The 21,695-nt window shown below is 37.6% G+C and overlaps 2 protein-coding genes across 2 annotated transcripts; one reads left to right on the forward strand and one right to left on the reverse strand.

Annotated features, from left to right (window-relative positions):
- Positions 1 to 10,246: 10,246 nt before the first annotated feature.
- On the forward strand, positions 10,247 to 11,593 carry LOC121744215. Its single transcript, XM_042137698.1, has 2 exons — positions 10,247 to 10,458; positions 10,923 to 11,593. Exons 1-2 carry the CDS (start codon positions 10,291 to 10,293, stop codon positions 11,442 to 11,444), a joined length of 690 nt encoding a protein of 229 aa, XP_041993632.1. The 5' UTR covers positions 10,247 to 10,290; the 3' UTR covers positions 11,445 to 11,593.
- Positions 11,594 to 12,287: 694 nt separating this feature from the next.
- On the reverse strand, positions 12,288 to 15,492 carry LOC121743128 (bZIP transcription factor RISBZ4-like). The gene is made up of 4 exons (XM_042136319.1): positions 15,088 to 15,492; positions 13,497 to 13,569; positions 13,116 to 13,348; positions 12,288 to 12,832 (listed from the first exon to the last, which is right to left on the reverse strand). The coding sequence occupies exons 1-4, from the start codon at positions 15,292 to 15,294 to the stop codon at positions 12,437 to 12,439; spliced, it is 909 nt and encodes a 302-aa protein (XP_041992253.1). The 5' UTR covers positions 15,295 to 15,492; the 3' UTR covers positions 12,288 to 12,436.
- Positions 15,493 to 21,695: the final 6,203 nt, after the last annotated feature.

Consider the following 21,695-nt stretch of genomic DNA (forward strand, 5'->3'; position numbering starts at 1 on the left):
GCGCATCAGAAAAAATGAAATAACTTTAATCCCTACATGACTAAATCTCTATACAATTACGTATCCAAGTGGATATCAATCGATCCCACTGTTGATCCATAATAGATAGAAAACTTCATTAAATTCGGCATTTGGAGTTGCGTTGGTCTCACAATGCGGTAGCTCCACTCTTACCATAAGGGTCGAGGTTCATTTTTGTTCCTCACCCGCGATCAATTACTAATGACGACCATTGCATTGTCTCTATCTCTAGTGCCATCGACGACTTTTGTGTTCAATTTCGTGAGTTCCATTTGGTAAATTCGCAATTGTCTCTCTAAGTAGAAAGGAACTTCATTATACCTACCCTACTCAATTGTTAGGCCGAACTAGCTTTAGATTATATTGCCGTTGATAAACTTCAATTAATATTTAGTACTAAAACGTGAGTATTCACTAGTACTACACCATACAATTATACATCCAAATCTTGGAGTTGCAAAATAAAAATAGAAATGTACAAAATATTATATATGTATGTTATTCTAATTTTACTAGATTTTTTTATGCTCAGCAAAATTAATTGGTTGACATAGTATTACTAATATATTTTAGAGTAATATTCGACGAATGTGTAACAAACTTAGGAACTAGTTGCTTTCATATATCCAACTTAATTGAATTGACATTTTGACCTCGAAAATATCTTGTTTTTCCTACAACACGTACATAATTAATCAGAAAATTAATAAAAATAAAATTTTGAATGCGTATTGATGAATCCGCGAAAATTTGATGTTAGTGAATGCAGGAAAAACGCAGATCACGACACAGAGAATTTACGTGGTTCGATTTACTGAGGTAAATCTACATCCACGGGGAAGAAAAGAGGGCAGAGTTGTATTGCTTGATCTGTTTTCTACAGCTTACAATACAGACTTGCTATTTTGTATTCTATCTCTAGAGATCGAGAGAATGTAACCCTATCTATCTGATCTAGGTTCTATTTATACAAAGGACCTAGATCGTGGCATGCAGCTATTTACTAGGTAGTGGATGTCGTGGAGATCGTGGCGATCTTGCATGGGTCCACTATCCTGCATGAGTTAATGACTGCTTGACACCACTAAATAGATCGTGGGTGTAGTGGAGGTGGAAATCCTGCATGAGTCCACTATCTCTTAGTTCGGTCAAATACTGAGACCGAACTGCTGAATTATGGCCGAGCAGCTTTTGCCGATCTGAGAGTAGAGCTTGATGCCGACCTGAGAGCAGAGTTTGATTGGTTGGCTTTTACCGAGCTGTAGGCTGGGGCCGAACTCTTTGGTTGTGCCGAACTGAACTCTGATACTCTTTAGTTATGCCGAACTGATACTCTTTCTTGGGCTTTAGGCTGATGGGCTTTACTGCTGTTGGGCTTGTTTAGTACCTTGTTTAGTACGTACTCCATCACTACCCCCCCCGGAAAGTGGAGTGAATTACTTCGGTATTCTGGATAAAGGTACGGGGTGAGTTGATGTTTGTCCTCGGTCTGATGAAGTGAACTCTTCTTTGACCGGACTTGGTTTGTGTCCTAATTTGGCGAGTTTTATCGCTCGGATCGAACTTTCCGTTGTCCTAATTTGGGGATCGGACTTTCCCTTGTCCTAATTCGGCGAGTTTTATCGCGTGGATCGGACTTTCCCTTGTCCTAATTCAGGCAAGTTTTATCGCGAGAATCGGACTTTCGTTGCAGTTCGTTTCAGACGAAGTGCTTGATTTTTAAGCCTAATTGTGGTCTTGTATCCTCTTTAGAAGCTTGGACTTCACAATCGTTGGCTTATTGCAGCTCGTTTCAGACGAACTGCTTGTTTAAGCTGAATTGTGGTCTTGTATCTTCTGTAGAAGCTTTGACTCACAATCGTTGGCTTATATATGTTCTAAGAAGGGGATCAGCCTTCGAAGAACAAGATACCTCAGTAACATTTGTAAGAGACGACACGCACAGAGACAGACAAAACATAGACAAAAACGCATAGAGGCAAATAAAAAGCACATAGAGAAACAAAGATCAAGCAAACCAAATAAAGCACATTGACCGGACAGGACTTAAGACTGACTGACCGGACTGTCTCTTACAAATGAAACTTCTTGAGGTTGGAAATGTGCCATGTTCGGGATACCTGTTCTCCTGACATGTGAGCCAATTTGTAAGACCCTTTGCCGAGGACTTCTGACACCCGATACGGACCTTCCCATGTGGGTTCGAGCTTGCCCAGCTTTTCTGCTCGGCTTACTTCGTTGTTTCTCAAGACGAGATCTCCCACTTGAAATTGCAGCTTCTTCACCCTTTGGTTGTAATACCGGGCTACTTGCTCCTTGTACTTGGCTGCTTTTATGCATGCCAATTCTCTTCTTTCTTCGGCAAGATCTAGCTCGGCTCTCAGTCCGTCGTCGTTCATTTCTGAGGAGAAATTTAGAGTTCGGGGACTGGATACGCCGATCTCCACCGGAATTACGGCTTCAGTGCCGTACACCAGACTGTACGGAGTTTCACCGTTGGAGGTTGTGGGTGTAGTTCGGTAGGACCATAGGACTTGAGGGAGATTTTCTACCCATTGTCCTTTGGCTTGTTCTAACCGAGCTTTTAACCCTTTCACCAGGATACGATTTGTTACCTCCGTTTGTCCGTTTGCTTGTGGATGAGAGACCGAAGTGAACCGCTGTTGGATATTCAGCTCTTGGCACCAATTCTTGAACGTCTTGTCGGTGAACTGAGTCCCGTTATCCGAGATGAGGATGTGGGGTATGCCAAATCGGCACACTATGTTCTTCCAGACGAAATCCAATGCCTTCGAGCTCGTTATCGTAGCTAATGGTTCAGCCTCCACCCACTTCGTAAAGTAGTCCACGGCAACGATTAGGAATTTCATTTGCCGAGGAGCTTGAGGAAGTGGTCCTACTATGTCTATGCCCCATTGCATGAAAGGCCAAGGGCTTTGCATAGTGGATAGATCGGTCTGCGGCATCCTTGGGATATTTGCATGGATTTGGCACTTCGGGCATGTCTTGACGAGCTGCACTGCTTCTTGTACCAAGGTTGGCCAATAATATCCCCATCTTAGAACTTTTTTAGCTAAAGCTCTAGCTCCGATGTGGCTGCCGCACGATCCTTCATGAACTTCTCTGCGGATGTAGTCCGTCTCTTCTGGTCCTACGCACCGCAATAACGGCTGGAGGTAAGACTTTCTAAAGAGGACTCCTTCATGAAGTTCGTACCGAAGTGCTCGGCACGTGATCTTCCGAGCTTCTCTCTTATCCTCGGGCAATTGTCCTTGATCCAGATACTGCAAGATCGGCGTCATCCAGTTCGGCGAGCTGGATACTGAATGTACCTCGGCTTCATCAATGCTTCGATGCATTAATTCTTCCGCCTTTGAGCTCGGATCTGAGGCCAACTTACTTAAGGTATCTGCTCGGCTATTTTCCGCTCTGGGAACGCGGATTATCCGAAAATAGGAGAAACTTCGGCTGATGCTTTGCGCTTTGTCCAAATACTTCTTCATTCTCTCGTCACGAGCTTCACTTGTACCCAACATGTGATTTACTATGACTTGTGAATCACAATGGACTTTGAGAGATTTGACGAACAGACTTTGCGCTAACTGGAGTCCGGCAAGGAGGGCTTCGTACTCGGCTTCATTATTAGTAGTGGGGAATAGGAACCGAAGTGAGTAGGTTACCTCGTGTCCGTCGGGAGCGACGAGTAAAATACCAGCTCCACTTCCCATCTTGTTTGAAGCTCCATCTACGAATGCGCTCCAGCAGTCTGGCTGCTCTACCTCGGATTCCAAGGGCTGTGCTAGTTCGGCATTGGCAGAATTTTTCTGTTCGGCAATGACAGGGATTGCTTGATCGAACTTGGCCTCTGTAAGAAAATCTGCCAAGGCTTGTCCCTTGATGGCTTTCCGAGGTAGGTACTCGATTGAGTGTTCTCCCAGCTCTATGGCCCATTTGGCGATTCTGCCTGATGCTTCTGGCTTGGTCAAAACTTGCCGAAGAGGCAGATCGGTTAAGACGCATATCTTGTGAGCATAGAAGTATGGCCGCAGTCTCCTTGCTGCATTTACTAACGCCAGAGCAATTTTTTCCAGAGGTTGATACCTTGTTTCTGGACCTCTTAATGCTCGGCTTGTAAAGTAGATGGGAAACTGCTTTAGGCCTTCTTCTCGTACAAGCACTGCGCTGATGGTTTGATCTGATGCCGCTAAGTATAGGAAAATTACTTCGGCTTCGGTTGGAGCAGAGAGAATAGGAAGCTCGGCTAGATAACTTTTGAGCTCGTCAAAGGCCTTTTTCTGCTCGGCTCCCCACTCGAACTTAGGTGCCTTTTTCAACACCTTGAAGAACGGCAGTTGCTTTTCGGCTGCTTGGGAAAGGAATCGATTCAGTGCGGCTAGACATCCGGTTAGCCTTTGCACGTCATGTATGGACTTCGGCATTGCCATGTTCTGAACGACTTGAACTTTTGAGGGATTTGCCTTGAGTCCGTCCTTTGAAACCCAACAACCCAGAAACTTTCCCGAATCTACCAAAAAGGTACACTTTTGGGGATTAAGTTTGAGGTTGGCTTTTCGGAGCACGTCGAGAGTGGATTTGAGGTTGTCTTCGTACTCCGAAGTGCTTTTGCTTTTGACAACTATGTCGTCGACATACACTTCAACCTGTTTTCCGATTAGGTGCCGAAAAAGCTTGTCTACCATCCTTTGATAAGTGGCTCCGGCATTCTTTAAACCGAATGGCATCTTTTTATAAGCGAAAATGCCGAAATCGGTAATGAAAGCTGTTTTCGGAGCGTCACTCTCATCCATCAACACTTGGTGATATCCTTTGTATAAATCAAGAAAACAGAAAATTTCGAAGCCGATTAAAGCTTCTACTTTTTTATCTATATTCGGAAGGGGATAGCAATCTTTGGGACAATGCTTATTTAGATCGGTGAAATCTATGCACATCCGCCATCCTCCTTCCTTTTTCTTGATCATGACAGGATTGGCCACCCACGAAGGATACTTCACTTCGAATAACACATCCGCCTTTAGTAATTGGCGGACTTCGTCATGGATGACTTGGCTTCTTTCTGCCGCAAAGAGTCTTTGCTTCTGTTTTACTGGCCGGATTGAAGGATCAATATTTAACCGATGAGTGATTACCTCGGGGGGCACTCCGGTCATGTCCAACGGAGACCATGCAAAGACATCTTTGTACTCCTTGAGGAGCTGAATGGTCTTTTCCCGGAGTAGAGGCGTTCCTGCGAAGCCGATCTTGACCGTTCTGGATAGATCATCTTCGTATAACTGAACGGTCATTGAGTTCGGCTCTGAAGTGACTTCGGTCATCTCGCTTGCCTCTGACTCCGGTTGCTGTGATTGCTATGCTTGATGGTGCCGAACTGATTGTTCGGCACTTTTAAGCGCAACCTGCAGACATTCTTTTGCTCTCTTTTGATCACCTCGGATGACCGCTATCCCACCTTTAGTGGGGATCTTGATGGTGAGGTGATAAGTAGAGCAAACGGCCCGAACTGTGTTGAGCCAGTCTCTCCCCAGGATGATGTTGTACGGGGACCGAGCTTTCACCACAAAGAACTCGATCATCGTATTGGAGCTTGTAGGCGCTTTTCCCACCGTGATCGGAAGGCTGATAATACCTTCAGGGCGGGTGTCCTCCTGGGCGAAACTTTTCAGAGGAAGTGGAGCCGGACTGAGCCGAGCTGGATCCACTTCCATTTTATCGAAACATTCTTTAAAAAGAATGCTGACTGACGCTCCTGTATCCACAAATACTCTGTGGATCAGTTTGTTTGCCACTCCGGCGTGAATGACAATAGCGTCTTGGTGAGGAGAGATGGCTGGGACGGGATCGGCATCTGAAAATGTAATCACTTCGTCTTTCTTCAGCCTTTTATGTGTTGGCTCCTCTTGATTGGAACCTCTGCGTTCTGCTTTTAGGGACGACTTAGTCTTCCCGGCAGGGAGAGCATCAATAGTCTGGATTACTCCATCATATTGCGGCTCGTCGTCGTCTTCGGAATCCTCATGCTTTTTCGGATCCTGAGGATTGCAGTTCGCACCTCTCTGCCTTTTGTTCTTTTTCGGCTGCTTGCTTTGGTATTTTTTTAACGTTCCTGTTTTCACAAGAACATCAATACCTGCAGCCAAATCTCGGCACTCCTCGGTATCGTGACCGTGGGTTTGATGGAAGGAGCAATATTGATCCTGAGGTCGCCGTGCGGCTGATTTCGTCATCCGCTTTGGTCTTTCGAACATATCGGAATGTAGTTCAAAAATTTCCGCTCTTGACTTGTTCAGCGGTACGAACTGAGCGGGCGGCTTCTCGGGATTGAGACGGGGTCCCAATCTGTCTTGCACCGGAGCCTTTTGAATTCTTTCAAATGGAGTCCGGCGAGGATGCCCCCGATCGCTATGATCGGGCTTCCTTCTGTCTTCTCGGGACGATGAGCTGTCTAACGACCGTTTGCGTCGGTCTGCCTCATCGGCCCGGGAGTACTGGTCCGCAATGTCCCACATTTCCTGAGCTGTCTGCGGACCGCACTCAACGAGCTTCCTGTAGAGAGCTCCGGGCAGGATTCCATTTTGGAATGCCGAGATGATAAGCAGATCGTTGAGATCGTCTACTTGCAGGCATTCCTTGTGGAATCTTGTCATAAAGTCGCTGATTTTTTCGTCGCGACCTTGACGAATGGAAAGCAGCTGAGCCGAAGTGATCCGGGCTTCCGCTTTCTGAAAGAACCTCCGGTGGAAAGCATCCATTAGATCTCGGTAGGATCTAATGCTGCCTTGAGGAAGGCTGTCGAACCACCTTCTGGCGTTCCCAATGAGCAGCTCGGGGAACAGCTTGCACATATGGACCTCATTGAGACCCTGGTTCGCCATATTATATTGATAGCGTCCCAAGAAGTCATGAGGATCCTCTAGCCCGTCATAAGTCATTGACGGTGTCCGGTAGTTCCGCGGCAAAGGAGTTCGGATGATGTCGTCTGAGAACGGAGTCTTTAATGCTCCGTACATGGCGAACCCGACATCTCTTCGGTACGGAGGAGATGAAGTTCTCCTGTGGTTCCGGTACCGAGGAGGAACAGGAACATGTCGGGGTTGAGGATTCTTTCTCCTGGAAGACACGTCACTACTGCGGTAGTGACTTTCATGTCTGGATGAGGAGGGAGAATCCGCCGTTGTCTTCTCCGGCTGTTGGCTCTTCTGCAGGAAGGTTAAGAACTCCTCCTGCTTCTCGGCCAAGAACAGCTTGACAGCTTCATTTAAATCGGGCTGCTGGGAAGACTCGGTGCGATGACTCCTGGAGTGGCTTGTTCCTCCTTCGTGAGAACCGGAGGTAGATGTCTCCCGAGGCCGTTTTTCAGACCTGCGAGCTGGACTAGCTTCCTCACGGTGATCACGAACGGTATTACGGGTGGTATGTGATCTGGTATGCATTTTTTTGGGGTGGAAAAAGGGTCAAAAATTCGCTTTATCACAAATTTGGTTCTCTGGTTCCCACAGACGGCGCCAGTGATGAATCCGCGAAAATTTGATGTTAGTGAATGCAGGAAAAACGCAGATCACGACACAGAGAATTTACGTGGTTCGATTTACTGAGGTAAATCTACATCCACGGGGAAGAAAAGAGGGCAGAGTTGTATTGCTTGATCTGTTTTCTACAGCTTACAATACAGACTTGCTATTTTGTATTCTATCTCTAGAGATCGAGAGAATGTAACCCTATCTATCTGATCTAGGTTCTATTTATACAAAGGACCTAGATCGTGGCATGCAGCTATTTACTAGGTAGTGGATGTCGTGGAGATCGTGGCGATCTTGCATGGGTCCACTATCCTGCATGAGTTAATGACTGCTTGACACCACTAAATAGATCGTGGGTGTAGTGGAGGTGGAAATCCTGCATGAGTCCACTATCTCTTAGTTCGGTCAAATACTGAGACCGAACTGCTGAATTATGGCCGAGCAGCTTTTGCCGATCTGAGAGTAGAGCTTGATGCCGACCTGAGAGCAGAGTTTGATTGGTTGGCTTTTACCGAGCTGTAGGCTGGGGCCGAACTCTTTGGTTGTGCCGAACTGAACTCTGATACTCTTTAGTTATGCCGAACTGATACTCTTTCTTGGGCTTTAGGCTGATGGGCTTTACTGCTGTTGGGCTTGTTTAGTACCTTGTTTAGTACGTACTCCATCACGTATTATTTAATTCATTAGTTTAGGTGCGTATGCATTTATCTAATAAGCAAATCGATGAACTTTGTAAAACAATATTCTTTATACATTTACATTAAATTAAATTCATAGTCATTAGTTGCTTGTAAAGCATAAAATAAACCCACTCAATTAATAAGACACTTTTCTTATAATCAATAAATTCGAAAATCGAATCACACATGAATGTGTGAATTATAACACTAAAGTAAATAATTAAATATTTGAAAATATATTTATGTAAAAATCATCCAAGAAATTCGAATATTGACCGACCACGCTACCAACAAAAAAATTTCATGGGTTATGTTTATTATTTAACTGGCGACAATAGATAACAGAAAATTATTGTTGCTACAACGCTTTTTCTTTTTTGTTCAATTTGTTGCAACAAGACTTTTCTTTTTGTTCAATTTGTTGCAACAAAACTTACGGATATTTGCATAAAACTTTTTTTTGGTATCGAATTAATTAATAAAGTTTATAATTAACACCTTTTGATTTATTTTATTTTATTTATTTATGTGTTTGGGTTAGTTTCTAATTATATGATAGTATTTTGTAATATTAGCTTTTCACTTTGTCGTTTTATGTTTTCAAAACTTTATAATCTCCTTATTAATTAAGATGGCCTTTGGTGTCACTCCAAAGTCCATTAAACTTAAATTTAATTTTTTGCAATTGATGGCAACCTATTTATGCTGATGCCAACATTTTAAATTGTCTTTTTTTATATGAAAATAGAACATGCCAAATATAAAATGCATGAAAAAAGCCAGCCTACGTGATCATATATAATCATAAGCAATTAGTGGGCTTTTTTTGCGTGCTGTAATTCGTGGTTGTGACTTAATTGAACTATAATTAAATCCAATTAATTAATGAATTTGCAATAAATAAGTTAAAAGACACGTGTATGTCACTTGTATATATGTTATTTGTTTGGTGGAAACTTTAAAGTTGTACACTAGAATTAATTAGGTCTAATACGTAACGCAAGATAACTGCAATTTGAAGCTGCAATCCACTAAAAATAAAAATACAAGCATCCTATTTTGTGAAAATTTCACTCATTTTATTTAGATATTTATTGAGGGAACTATTGATCAAGTATAGTACTCCATATCATATAATTGTCACGATTTCTAATGATGTAGTACTTGTATTATTTTATCAAAATTGTTCAGCTTTGACATACTACTACTGAAAAAACGTCGTATTTCTCACATTTATGTTCATGCATGTTATATCCAAATGAAAAAACATTTTGAGCGCATATTTTCTTTTCTTTTGGAAAATCCTCACATTAGTTATTGTGTTTTCAATAACAATTATTTTATTTTTATTATTTCTACATCTGTTTTTAAATACAGGGTTTCCAAATTAAGTAATTAACAAATTCAGAAGCTCATTACAGTAAAAAACAATAACTTTACTATATTGAAAAAATATCTATCCCGTCTCTAACTTATTCATGACTCAAATAGTTGGAACTTATGTTAAGTAGTAGTAACATGTTAGAAGACCAAACAAAATATTCATCAAAACAATATAATAATTCAAGGCTAAATGCATTCAAAGTCATGTTAAGGCACATTTTGAAATAATTTTTTTTATTATTGGACGGGTCATAACATTACATGGTTAAATGCATTCATAGTGGTAATTCTAATTCTTTACTCAAATTCGTTACAAGCTAAGATCATTAGATAATAAATACCTTCATTTAATTCACAAACATTCTTAGAATCCCACTCACTATTCCACTCATCATGCTTACTAAATTTGGATCAATTTATGAACCATACATTTTTTTTCTCCACAAAATGACATGTACATATATTAATATGTGTTACTAAGTGCGTGAGAAACGCACACACATATATGTATATACAGAAAAGAGAGAGATACACTAACACTCATATACATAGTGTATTTATATATATAAGTGGCTTTGCTCACTAAATAAGCGAGAAGCTGAAGAAGGAAGAAGAATACATATACATATACATATATTTGAGTGCATGTGTTAGTGTATGATAGAGGGATGGAGTGGAGAACCTGCTATCTAGATGTAGTTTTGGTGCCAATGGGGTTAATGATATGTATGGGGTATCATGTATGGCTATGGCATAAGGTTCGAACTCAACCCCTCACTACGGTCATCGGAACTAATGCCCGCGGCCGTCGGTTTTGGGTCTCCTCCATCGTCAAGGTTCGTACCCACGATTTACTAAAATATGTTGCGTTAATCCAAATATACGTTACATAGTAACATAGAGATGGAAAAAATAAAAACAACGTTAAGTTTGTTTATTTGGAATAAATATAATTAAAAGGGAAAAAATGATAGTAAAATTTATGGATTTGGAGACAAATAACTTTGATATAGGTATACTACTAATAATGTAGTAATTCTATATAATTATGATTGTCCAATGTCTTGATGGGTTTTACATGATCGATTTAGGCTTAGCAGTTAGCTTGGCTTTTATCCTTTTTACTAAACGGTCCAATATCTAAGAATACGAGCTCTAGTCGAGCTCAGTTTCTTTTACTATAAAGTCGAGTTTGTAACGATGATTAGTTGAACTCGGCTTTTTTACTCAACGGGTCGAATTTGAAAAGAGCTTTCTGCGAGACGAACTCGACTCGTTTAACTTAGTAATTAACTTGCAGGACAACGAGAAGAAGAACATCCTGGCCGTGCAGACCCTCCGCAACACGATCATGGGGTCCACGCTGATGGCGACGACGTCGATCCTCCTCTGCTCCGCCATGGCGGCGGTGGTGAGCAGCACGTACAGCGTGAAGAAGGCGCTGAAGGACTCGGTGTACGGCAGCCACGGCGAGCTGATGACGGCGGTGAAATACGTGATGCTCCTCCTCCTCTTCCTCTTCTCCTTCATCTGCCACTCCCTCTCCATCCGCTTCTTCAATCAGGTCAATTTCCTCATCAATTGCGCTGCCGACGGCGGCGGGGCGATCGCGGCGGAGTACGTGGCGGAGCTGCTGGAGAGGGGGTTCGTGCTGAGCACGGTGGGGAATCGGCTCTTCTACGGCGCGGTGCCGCTGCTGATGTGGATTTTGGGGCCGGTGCTGGTGTTCCTCTGCTCCGTCGCCATGGTGCCTCTGCTCTATAATTTGGATTTCATCTTCGCGGCGCCGGACAAGGGGAATCATTTTAATTATGGTGTGTGATTCATTGATGATGATTATCAGATCGCACATTTTTTAAATAAAATTTGGTCATTTTTCATCTTTTATTTTGTGGATCGTAGCATACCGTTTTGATCAACAATGTATCAAAATTCAAATCAAGCTGAAATGAACAAAAATCTAATGACCTAATTCGCCATATCCTCTGCCGCCGTGATCTGCAACTCTCTCTCTCTGCCCCCTCTCATCACCGTCGCGAGGGGATTTTTTTGTTTGTTTTTAGAAATTAGTAAAATTATTAAATTGAAATATATAGGCGAAAATATAATTAATAGATTTGGTTTTATTTTTGCATTTGAAAATGGGTATATATTATTCTTCCATATTTTTGTTCATCCAAATGAATGTCGGGTAATAGAGAGGTTAAATTAATTTTTTTATAAGTTATTTCTTGAATTTAGTAGCGAATAACATAATTTAAATGTCATATTGTTGGTAATACACTGTACGAAATTTAAACATAAAATTATTAAACTATGAAAGTGAAAAATATACAATAATTGATATATTTTTTATTAGTTGAAATATATATGAGAAATGGACTATTCAGTGAGGATGATAGAGGAAATAAGTAATTTATACGAAGATCTTCACAGGATTATTATTGGAGCAATGAGTTTGTAGTATAATAGGAGTATTTAAATCAACATGATCAACTTTAGTAACTATACTGTAATTTAAAATATATTAATGAATCATAATCAATTTTATAAACTAATTAACATTTAAAATAAAATAATTAATTAGAAAGAACAGCCCATTCCTACTATAGTCAATTTTATAAATTAACTCATGTAAAATAAGGAATTTAGAAAAATGCCAGACTTAACAAACAAGTAGATGTATTATAAAATATTGCACCACCAAAATCCACAACCACAGTTACAACACATCCAAAGGCAAAAAACAAAAAATCTAGCAAACAAATCAACACAAATATGGATAAAAACAAGTAAGCAAAAGCACTTAAATCTTCATTTGGGATGACCATGATGGCCCTCCCAACCCCACATCTCCGGCCCGGCCACCCCGTTGCTGCTGAAGCTCTCTGGATTCTGAACCGCTGCTGATCCAGAATACGGAGAGCCATCATCAGCACGACCCCCCATCATCGGGGGAATGCTGCTGCTTCCACCGCTGCTGCTGTTCACGTAGTCCTGTGGTGTGGTGAGGTAGTTTTGGATAAGATGGCTCAGGCTCGACGTTAACGAGCCCCGAGCCACCATATCCTCAGCCAGCTTCACCTTGGCTCGTAGCGCTTCAACGTCTGACCTCAGCACACGGTTGTTCGTCGTTGAGTCTTTGAATTGCTGAGTGGCTTCAGCAAGCTGTTTGAAGAGAGTTCCATTCTCACCTCTCAATTGTTCCACCTATTTACAAAAAAATATAAGGAAATTAATTAGTCTCTTTTCGTCGCGAAAAGTAAGACTGTGACAACACCCTTTACTCGATTAGTTAATAGATGTGGCATGCTAGATTTTAAGTTTTACTTAACAAAAGGTTTTGACTTAAAAACAGGTTGAACAAATCCTTGAATTACTGAATCGTGACATCACTTACTCGATTAGTAAATATAGTAATTGAATAAGGGGTGTTACAACTATAGTGTAAAGTGATTGCCAAAAAAAAAAGGAAACGGTTGCGTTTCGTCACCTGCTGTTCAAGATCTGCCAAGTGTGCTTGCTTCCTTCGTCTGGATCTTCGTGCAGACTCACGGTTGGAGACCATCCTTTTGATGCGTTTGACATCAGCAGGGTTCGTGCTGTGGTCATAAGAGCCGGCTTCTATCTCAATGTCCTCTTCGTCCGACTGGTCATGAGACGAGCCACTGCTGGCGCCTACTGCTTGAGTCTCCGAGCCCTTTGAGGCGTACGACGGGCTGTCAACTGAAGAAGAACACAAGAGTCAAACAGAGCAACAAGTGACAATAGGAACAAAAGATAAATCAATCAGTTGGTATGAAAAAAAAAATTTAAAAGAAAAAAAAGATTTAAAAAAAAGAAGAAAAAAGATCAAGCAGTTCACATGACTTACCACATATAGACTTCCACGGCCAAACTTGAGGCTCTGCCAACGCGTTAGGAGCTGATGTTTCCCTACGGATCTCCTGAAAATCGAGCAAGCTGTATAGTGAGGACGAAGAGAGACAAAAAAGATATGTAGTCAAATTCGCGGGAGGAGTGTACCATGGTGGTTTTTAGAGGAATAGAGAAAATCAATTTGTGTATCTTTCTTCAGAGATTCAATCTGGTAGAAATGATAAACTTATAATGTGCAGGTATATGGCTATACAAATTTCAGTAGCATAAAACTGATCAATCATCATCAATTTGCACAGTTCAAACCTATCTAAATGAGTTAATTTCCTAAGTAGTTATTACTTAGAATTTCAGTAAGTAAAACTGATAAATCATCATTAATTTTCACACTTCCAACCTTGCTTTCCTAACTTAGAAAAAGGGCAAATTTATGCTGTCTTAAACATGACTAACGAAGCGGAATTTGAGCAAATGATACGAGACTAGAAGACGACAGGGACGAAGCAACTATATCTAGAGTACTGCATTAGATAGAGCTAAGTTCAAATCTTTCCATTTCTCACAAGAATCTGTCTGGTGAAATGAATCAAATAATTTTTTTTAAAGATGTTACTTTTTTGTATCAACATTTGAGCCCATATACTTTGAATTTGTAAAGTTGACAGATTTGGAATATTGCAACATTTAGTGCCAATAGACATATCCTAACCCCCCCTTTGGCAGATCAAGATTATGTCCAACCACCTCTATCTCTCTCTCTCCATGTGGTGTTTTCCATGCCAAATCTAACACTAAACAAACATTAGGGGCAAAAGGTACAAAATTTGGAATTTAAAAAACAAAACTCAGAATTTTGTCACTATCTAAACAAACACCAACACTATGCACACACTGATAACAATAATTCATACCAACCAAGATATCAAACTCCTTGCAAGAACACCATCTACTTCAAGCCCAATTATCCGAATTCGATTGATCCCCAAACCATGTTATCAAATCCCCCTTTTCAATTCTTGAAATGTTCATCTCAAGAAAAGAGAAAAAATGACTTCCAACATCAACATTCAACACTATGAATTCCAAAAAGGAAAGTGCTTAATGGTTTGGAGATTCCTACTTTGAAATGACACATAAAAGCCTCATGTGGTTAAAGATCATTGCTTTCAAATTGCCAAACTATACTTTAATAAAAGTTAAGACATTGACTCATAAAGAATCCAAACACCACTTTAATTGGGCACTGTTTTACTTAGCCTATCACTTTTTCCCAAGTTGAACAATCAATCAAGTAATCAACCATTCATTCACACCAACATCAAAATTCATCAAATCAAACAAAATTATAACATGAAAAAAAAAACTACAGTATTCAATAAAGTATAAATATGACAAAACAAGTCCATCTATGATAAAAATGAAATCTTGAAACTTCCTCACTCGCTATTCTTTACTTTATTGCAAAGATTTCAAAAACCCATTAATATTTCCAAGTTCCCATCACAGAAAACTTGAACTGTGGTCAAAATCACCCAAACCATGAAAAAAAGATCAAATTTTTATTTGAGTAGAAGTGAAGAACTAACCAAATTCTTGAAAGGGAAAGTAGCATGATCATCGGAGTGGTCCATGGCAAAGAGATTATAGGAATCAGAGGCTTCATAGTGGTGGATTTTTCTGTCGTTTTCAGAGGCAAAAAGTTCTTGAAGAGCTAATTCAGATGGGCTTTTCTTCATGTCACCGCCGCAGCCATAGATTGAACTGTTCTTCAATATTGCCTTCTTGTTGTCCATTGAAATGTTATTTTTTTAATAAAAAAAATTGGTTTTTTTGGGTCACTCACTGTAGTTCTATGTGTGTGTGAATAAGAGGGAGAGGGAGAGAGAGTGGAGAGAGAGGGAAAGGGAAGAAGTGAAGAGATGGGTGTGAAGTATATAAGAAGAAGTGAAGTTAGGTGGAAGTGAAAGGAGGAAGAAGCCAAAGTGGCTTTTGTTATTGAAGAGAAAAGGTAGAAATCATTGCATGAAGTCACATAATAATGTACAGTACTACTAATTCTTTCTCTTGGATTTTACCTTTTTACCCTTGGACCTCTAAGTAGCACGCAAATGTTCGATTGCCGAAGATTAACTTGTTCTAGTATCACTCGAGACTATACTAGTGCATGGTTACTTAAGTTTAATATAATTACAAATGAAGATAATGACTCATAAGTTAAGACTGATTTTATGTAACAATTCTCAAGATTAAATATCATGTTGTATCTATGCAACGGAACAATATGCATGAGACTCAAATTGAACTACTACTACATATTCTTGCGTAGGGGTGCAGAAAAAAAAATGCCGGCGGACTCGTGTTATCTACTTTCGTTTCATTAACGTCATTTTTTAATTATTCCTTCTCACTTTTACGTTACTGTATTTGACTTTCGTTGTAACTCACTTTTTAGATTTGAATTGTAACGAGGATTGAGACATTAATCCATCAAACCGAACACTATTCCACCTTTCTATTTTTTGTTTCTTCTACCGTTGTAATGCCACCTTTCGCAGAAAAAAATATTGAAGAGGTTAGCATTATTTTTTTCAATTTCAATAACGGTATTTTTTTCTTCTTTCTCTCACTTAAAATTATTTTACTTTCGTTGCAATTCAGTCCTTAGATTTAAGTTTGCAACGGAGGTCGAGGCACAATTTTTAGACAAATCATTGAAATTGCATATACACATTTTTTACGGCATTTGAGATTCATATATCGTCTTCACTGCCAGTTGAAGTTTTGTTCGAAAAATAGTATCAAGTAATTGGACTATGCGATTTTACTAATAATAATTTCGACAAAAATTTGCATTAGATCCATTGTATTGTAAAATTAAAATGACTGTATTTTCCTATAAAAATTTATATGGAAATATTACATGCCAAATATATGGGGTGGGTGGGACATATAGATCACCGACCTTTGAAAAAGTGGAAAATATGTGCAACATATTGTGTCACTCTCAACTTTAGGGGGTTATTTTAGGAATTTGATCATGTAATAAATTATCAATAATTTGTCTATAGTGACGAACGTTCACTGCTCTGTACATATATTTTATTTTGTTTAATGCAACACGATTTCTATTCATTTACTAAGGGAGCAATATTTATTTATTTTTTATATTTTACACCCCAAATTATATTCGCTCAGTTGAAATGTTGAATACCCCTAACTATTACATCAAATGTTACATCATTAGGGCACCTAATATTAGGTGTTTGTGGACATTAGTGTGTAATTTTAGGCTTAGTATGTATCCAAAATCACATCATTTGACATTTATCATAATAAATCAACTTATTATTACAATTTGTAGGAACATGTCATACAATTTCCTACACACATAATATATTTATTAATTACCATTAACAATCTTCTACTTTCATTTTCACGATATAACAATCATTTTTATTAATTCGTAGTACAATATATAAGAGCATCAACAATCACACAGACCGACACTGCATTTTGCTTACATTATTTATGAGTACCGCATCTTCTTTTCTCATCACCACTTAACATGTGTATGCCGACACACACTGACATGTCTTCTTAGCGTGCGCCTCTCTCTTAATGCGCCACACCATGCTATGCACGCACATCGAGCCGTGTGTCTTCTTCGTTCGTTGCTTATGGTCTAATCTAGTTGTAAGCACGTTGTAGAACAATCGTGAGTGCTTTAAGAGAGTTGATAAAGTAGGTAATTATTTTAAGATTTGCAGCTTTGAGAATCCTTGTTGGTTAAGAAAAGTTATTTCAATTTTATTCTCCACCATCCAATAACTTTATAAGTGCATACGGCGGCTGCGAAACTAAATTCTTTTTTTCCAGTATTAACATATTTATTCTTTTTTAATTACCACATTACCCTTTTCTTCTAAACAATATACTTTTACAGTTTCAGAAATATTAGGATAAAATTAATTAGATAATAAAAAAATTTACTCTCATGATAGCTTGCTTCTCAATTTGGGCCTCTTCTGAAACCCATTATTGAAGCCGAACGACCCATATTTCTTAATTTGGCCCTTTTATTTTGGTCTTTTCAAACTATACGATATAAGTGGGAATTATGTTTAATATAAACACCTTATATAAATTATAATCTACATTACATTATTATATTTACACACACATTTATAGTATAAAATATTGTATGCATAACTTCCAACTGTTATCATGCCTGCATGTAATTATTAATTTTTTTTACTTTTTTTGCTTATAGTTATCTATATCTATCGAAAATAGCTAGTGATTATCTTATAAATTACTCCATCCGTCCCTGAAAATTTATCACATTTCATTTTCTCCACTCGTTTTGAAAAAATGATAATAAATAGTTAAAGTGGAGAGATGATAAAGTAAGAGAGATAATAATGTAGAGAAGACTCTCATCTACATTATTCTCTCTTACTTTATCATTTTTCTATTTTATCTATTTATTATCGTTTTTTTAAAACCAATAAAAAATAAAATGTGATAAATTTTCAGGAACAACGGAGGAAGTATATTTATTTTTGAGTTATCTATAGTTTCACAGTTTGTTAATTGCTAATTGGACTGATTAACAGCCTAAACTGTTTTGCCGTTAAAAAGCCCAATCTAATGCAAATAGAGGCCCCTTTCGTTTTCTCAACAAATTATTATTATTATTATTATTATTATTATTATTATTATTATTATTATTATTATTATTATTATTATTATTATTATTATTATTATTATTGTGTTTTCTAAATGATGGATGATGACTGAAAGTGAATCGTAATCTTAAAAAGTGAGTGTGAAGATGTTGTATAGTTGAATCAACGAGAACACCAAATGTCAAATTTAATTAAATTTGAAAGCTCTCATAGGGCTTTGATAGAGTCGATCGACTTTTGACTCCATCTAAATTCGCTTATATTCATATCCTATTTCTTACCCACCTTTAACAAATCATGAAATCATTTCAAATTTTGAAAAGAAATAGAGAGAAGTAGAGAATAATGGGCTGGAAATATAGTGGTGTATGGTGGCCCACATTTTGCTTTGACATGTGTTTCCTACCTTAGCCAACCTGTCCAATTCCTGGGCAGTTCGGGCAGCCACCCTTACCTCAATTATTCGCAGTGCTTTATTTTACTTTATTACATAAAAATTTATAAAGATTTGCCAATCCTACCAAAATGAAATTTTGTACTACCATTAAAGACTCCCTTTACCAAGATAAAATTAAAAAGGGGCTAATACTAACTACCTAATAGTGAAATCTGTATTCTACTTCAATTTTGGGCTTCTCTTCCATTTTACTACTACCTTTTTTTCATTTTTTGACAATAAAATACATGAATTTCATTTTCTCTAAATTTGGCATGAATATAAAAATTTATGGTATCGATTGATATGACTTATTATTATATTATTATTCATCTAGCATTAAGACGGGGATATTATTTTAGTTGGAGAAAAGTGAATATGACTAATTCTAATATAATTATTCACCTAAGATTAAATTATGAGATTCAATCTCATGAATGAAACAAAATAACGTCGTTTGGCTATTATTACTCATTATCATATGATTATCCGTCTATATAGTTAAGTTGTGTAAAAACTATGAGTCATGACTCATTATTATATAATTATCCATCTATGTTTAAGTTGTGAAAAGGCTATGAGTCATAACTCAGTGTTATATAATTATTCATTTAGTATTAAGATGTAAAATTATTTTTAGAGACGTGGTTATAACTAATTATCATATGATTATCAATCTAGAACTAAGTTGTGAGATTATCTTAGTTTAAATGGTGTGGCTATGACACATTATTAGTATATAATTATCCATTTAGGATTAAATTGTGATATTCAATATTAGACACAAAACATTATACATGTTTAACATAAAATATAATCTTTTAAGCTTAATAAATGTAATATATATTCAATTATAAGATAATCTTTCCAACAGATAGGGTTTAATACTAGAATCAATAATATTGAATTTAATCTATAATTTGAATTTATATACAGCATTTAAACTATGCCTCTTATTCCCCATTTTATATCTCACCTTTTCATTCAGATATGTTCCTTATTAAATATCGCATTTTACTTTTATTAATTTTGGTAATTTGCTTTTGAATGGCTTCATATTTAATCCCGGGCAGGCCGGGCAGCTTCCCCCTCTCTCCCCTATATAAACCCCACCATCTCACACTATTTTCTAAACCTCTCAATATCTCTCGTGTGAAATTATTCATTTTCGAAACACAAAGAAACCAAATTCTTTTTCTCGAGATGGAGGCCAAGAACATGCTCAACACCCTTGCCGTCGCATTCACGATCATGGCGCTCTCCACCGCCAGCGCCGTCGCCGCCGTCGAGGCTCCTGCGCCGGCACCCACCTCCGGCGCCACCGCCTTTGTTCCAACCTTCGCCGCCGCCTTCGCTGCCGTGGCCTTTGCTTATATCTTCTAAATTATAGTCTTATGTTATGTTAATCTTTCTACTATTTCTTTTTTTACCTTATCATTAAAATTTATTTTGTTCCCTTGTTAACTTATTATTGAATATGATGATTTCGTGGTGATTTTTGCCCATTTTAATACTGTTTTCTTTTTTTTTTGTATTGCGTTTTATTACTATTAATAATGATTATTAATTGTCGTCTCTGCCGAATCTCGTTCAATTTATTGCATTTCATGAAAATAATTACATAAACTATTAGATGAAAAAAGAATAAAATAATTTAAAGAATCAGTTTTACGCGTAATAAAAGAAGATAAAAGAGAATAAGACTTTATCGATGCGCACACACACACACGCATGAGTGTGTAGCTTTATGAACATGATTAATAATTACAGCATTTTGTGTTACAACTTACATGAATTTCACCAAAATGTTTAGAGAGATAGAGTATTCCATTTTCTCACTTTAGAATCTGAAACTTTATTATTATTTGGATAATAATTATTACTCTTGTCAATAAATGGGAGTCGCGTTTTTTCATTTTAATATGTTCATGAATTGGAGTTTCGATTCATTATTACTATAAATGGTAAAGAAGACTCGCATTCACTCACATATCATTTAAAATTAATATAACCAAGTGAGACTCTTATTCCACATTAACTTCCTTTCACCAATTTTATTAATATTTATTAGAATTCACACCGAAAAAAATAATTGAACAGGAAATAGTATTTATTTTTTATTAAATGTGGAGAGGTATTCTCTCTTTAGAGAGTATAATTTCATCATTTATTCAGAGAATAATGATATATTTTCTGTTTAGATCCATGAAAATGTGGAAAAGATTATATAGATAAATAATGACATATTCGGATCATCAATAATTTATCATTTATTCGGATAATAATTATTTATTTTCTATTAAGATCCATGAAAATGTGGAGAGATATTCTCTCTTTTGAGTCTATAATTTCATCATTTATTCTCCGAATAAATGAGTATATTTTTTGTTTAGATCCATAAAAATGTGGAAAAGATTATATAAATAAGATGCGTGCACCTATTCAATGACAATATTTTTAAATTAGGAAAATATCTCCATTATGACTGGTAATATAATTGCCAATTTATGCTAAACAATCACTTTCTCATGAAATAAACGCAATATATGCGGAGAATATTGCTTTTTGCCTCTCTCAAATTTAATAAATAATAAAGTCCATTTCTTCCTGTGATTAAACATGTCCTCATTTCGAAAATCAGTAATAAAATATTTTCATAATTTTCATTTTTCTCTTGTCCTCGATGCAAATTCTTTACTTTTCAAAAATAAAAGAATTAATGGAGTAAAGTTACTTGATGAGAGAGTTTCGACGTCTACAAACACTTATTTGTATAAATTATTTATTTTATGCATAAGTACACATCTCTTTATTAGAATGCATACCTAATTATTGGGGGCTCGGGTCCCACATAATAGGTTTAATCATCGTCATTAACGAACTAAATTTGGTACTAGATAGCAAAGAAGTGGAAAATATAGACAAATTTCCGTAATATCTCAAAGCTTAGCAGTAATTACGAAAACAAAATCTTTACTTAACATATAAAACTATCAACCACTCCAGGTCCTCGATTTCCACTAATTAATCTCTATTTCGTCTCTCAATAACCACAAATAAGCCCAAAAAA

Source organism: Salvia splendens, chromosome 8 (assembly GCF_004379255.2).
Source record: "Salvia splendens isolate huo1 chromosome 8, SspV2, whole genome shotgun sequence".
Lineage (NCBI taxonomy): Eukaryota > Viridiplantae > Streptophyta > Magnoliopsida > Lamiales > Lamiaceae > Salvia > Salvia splendens.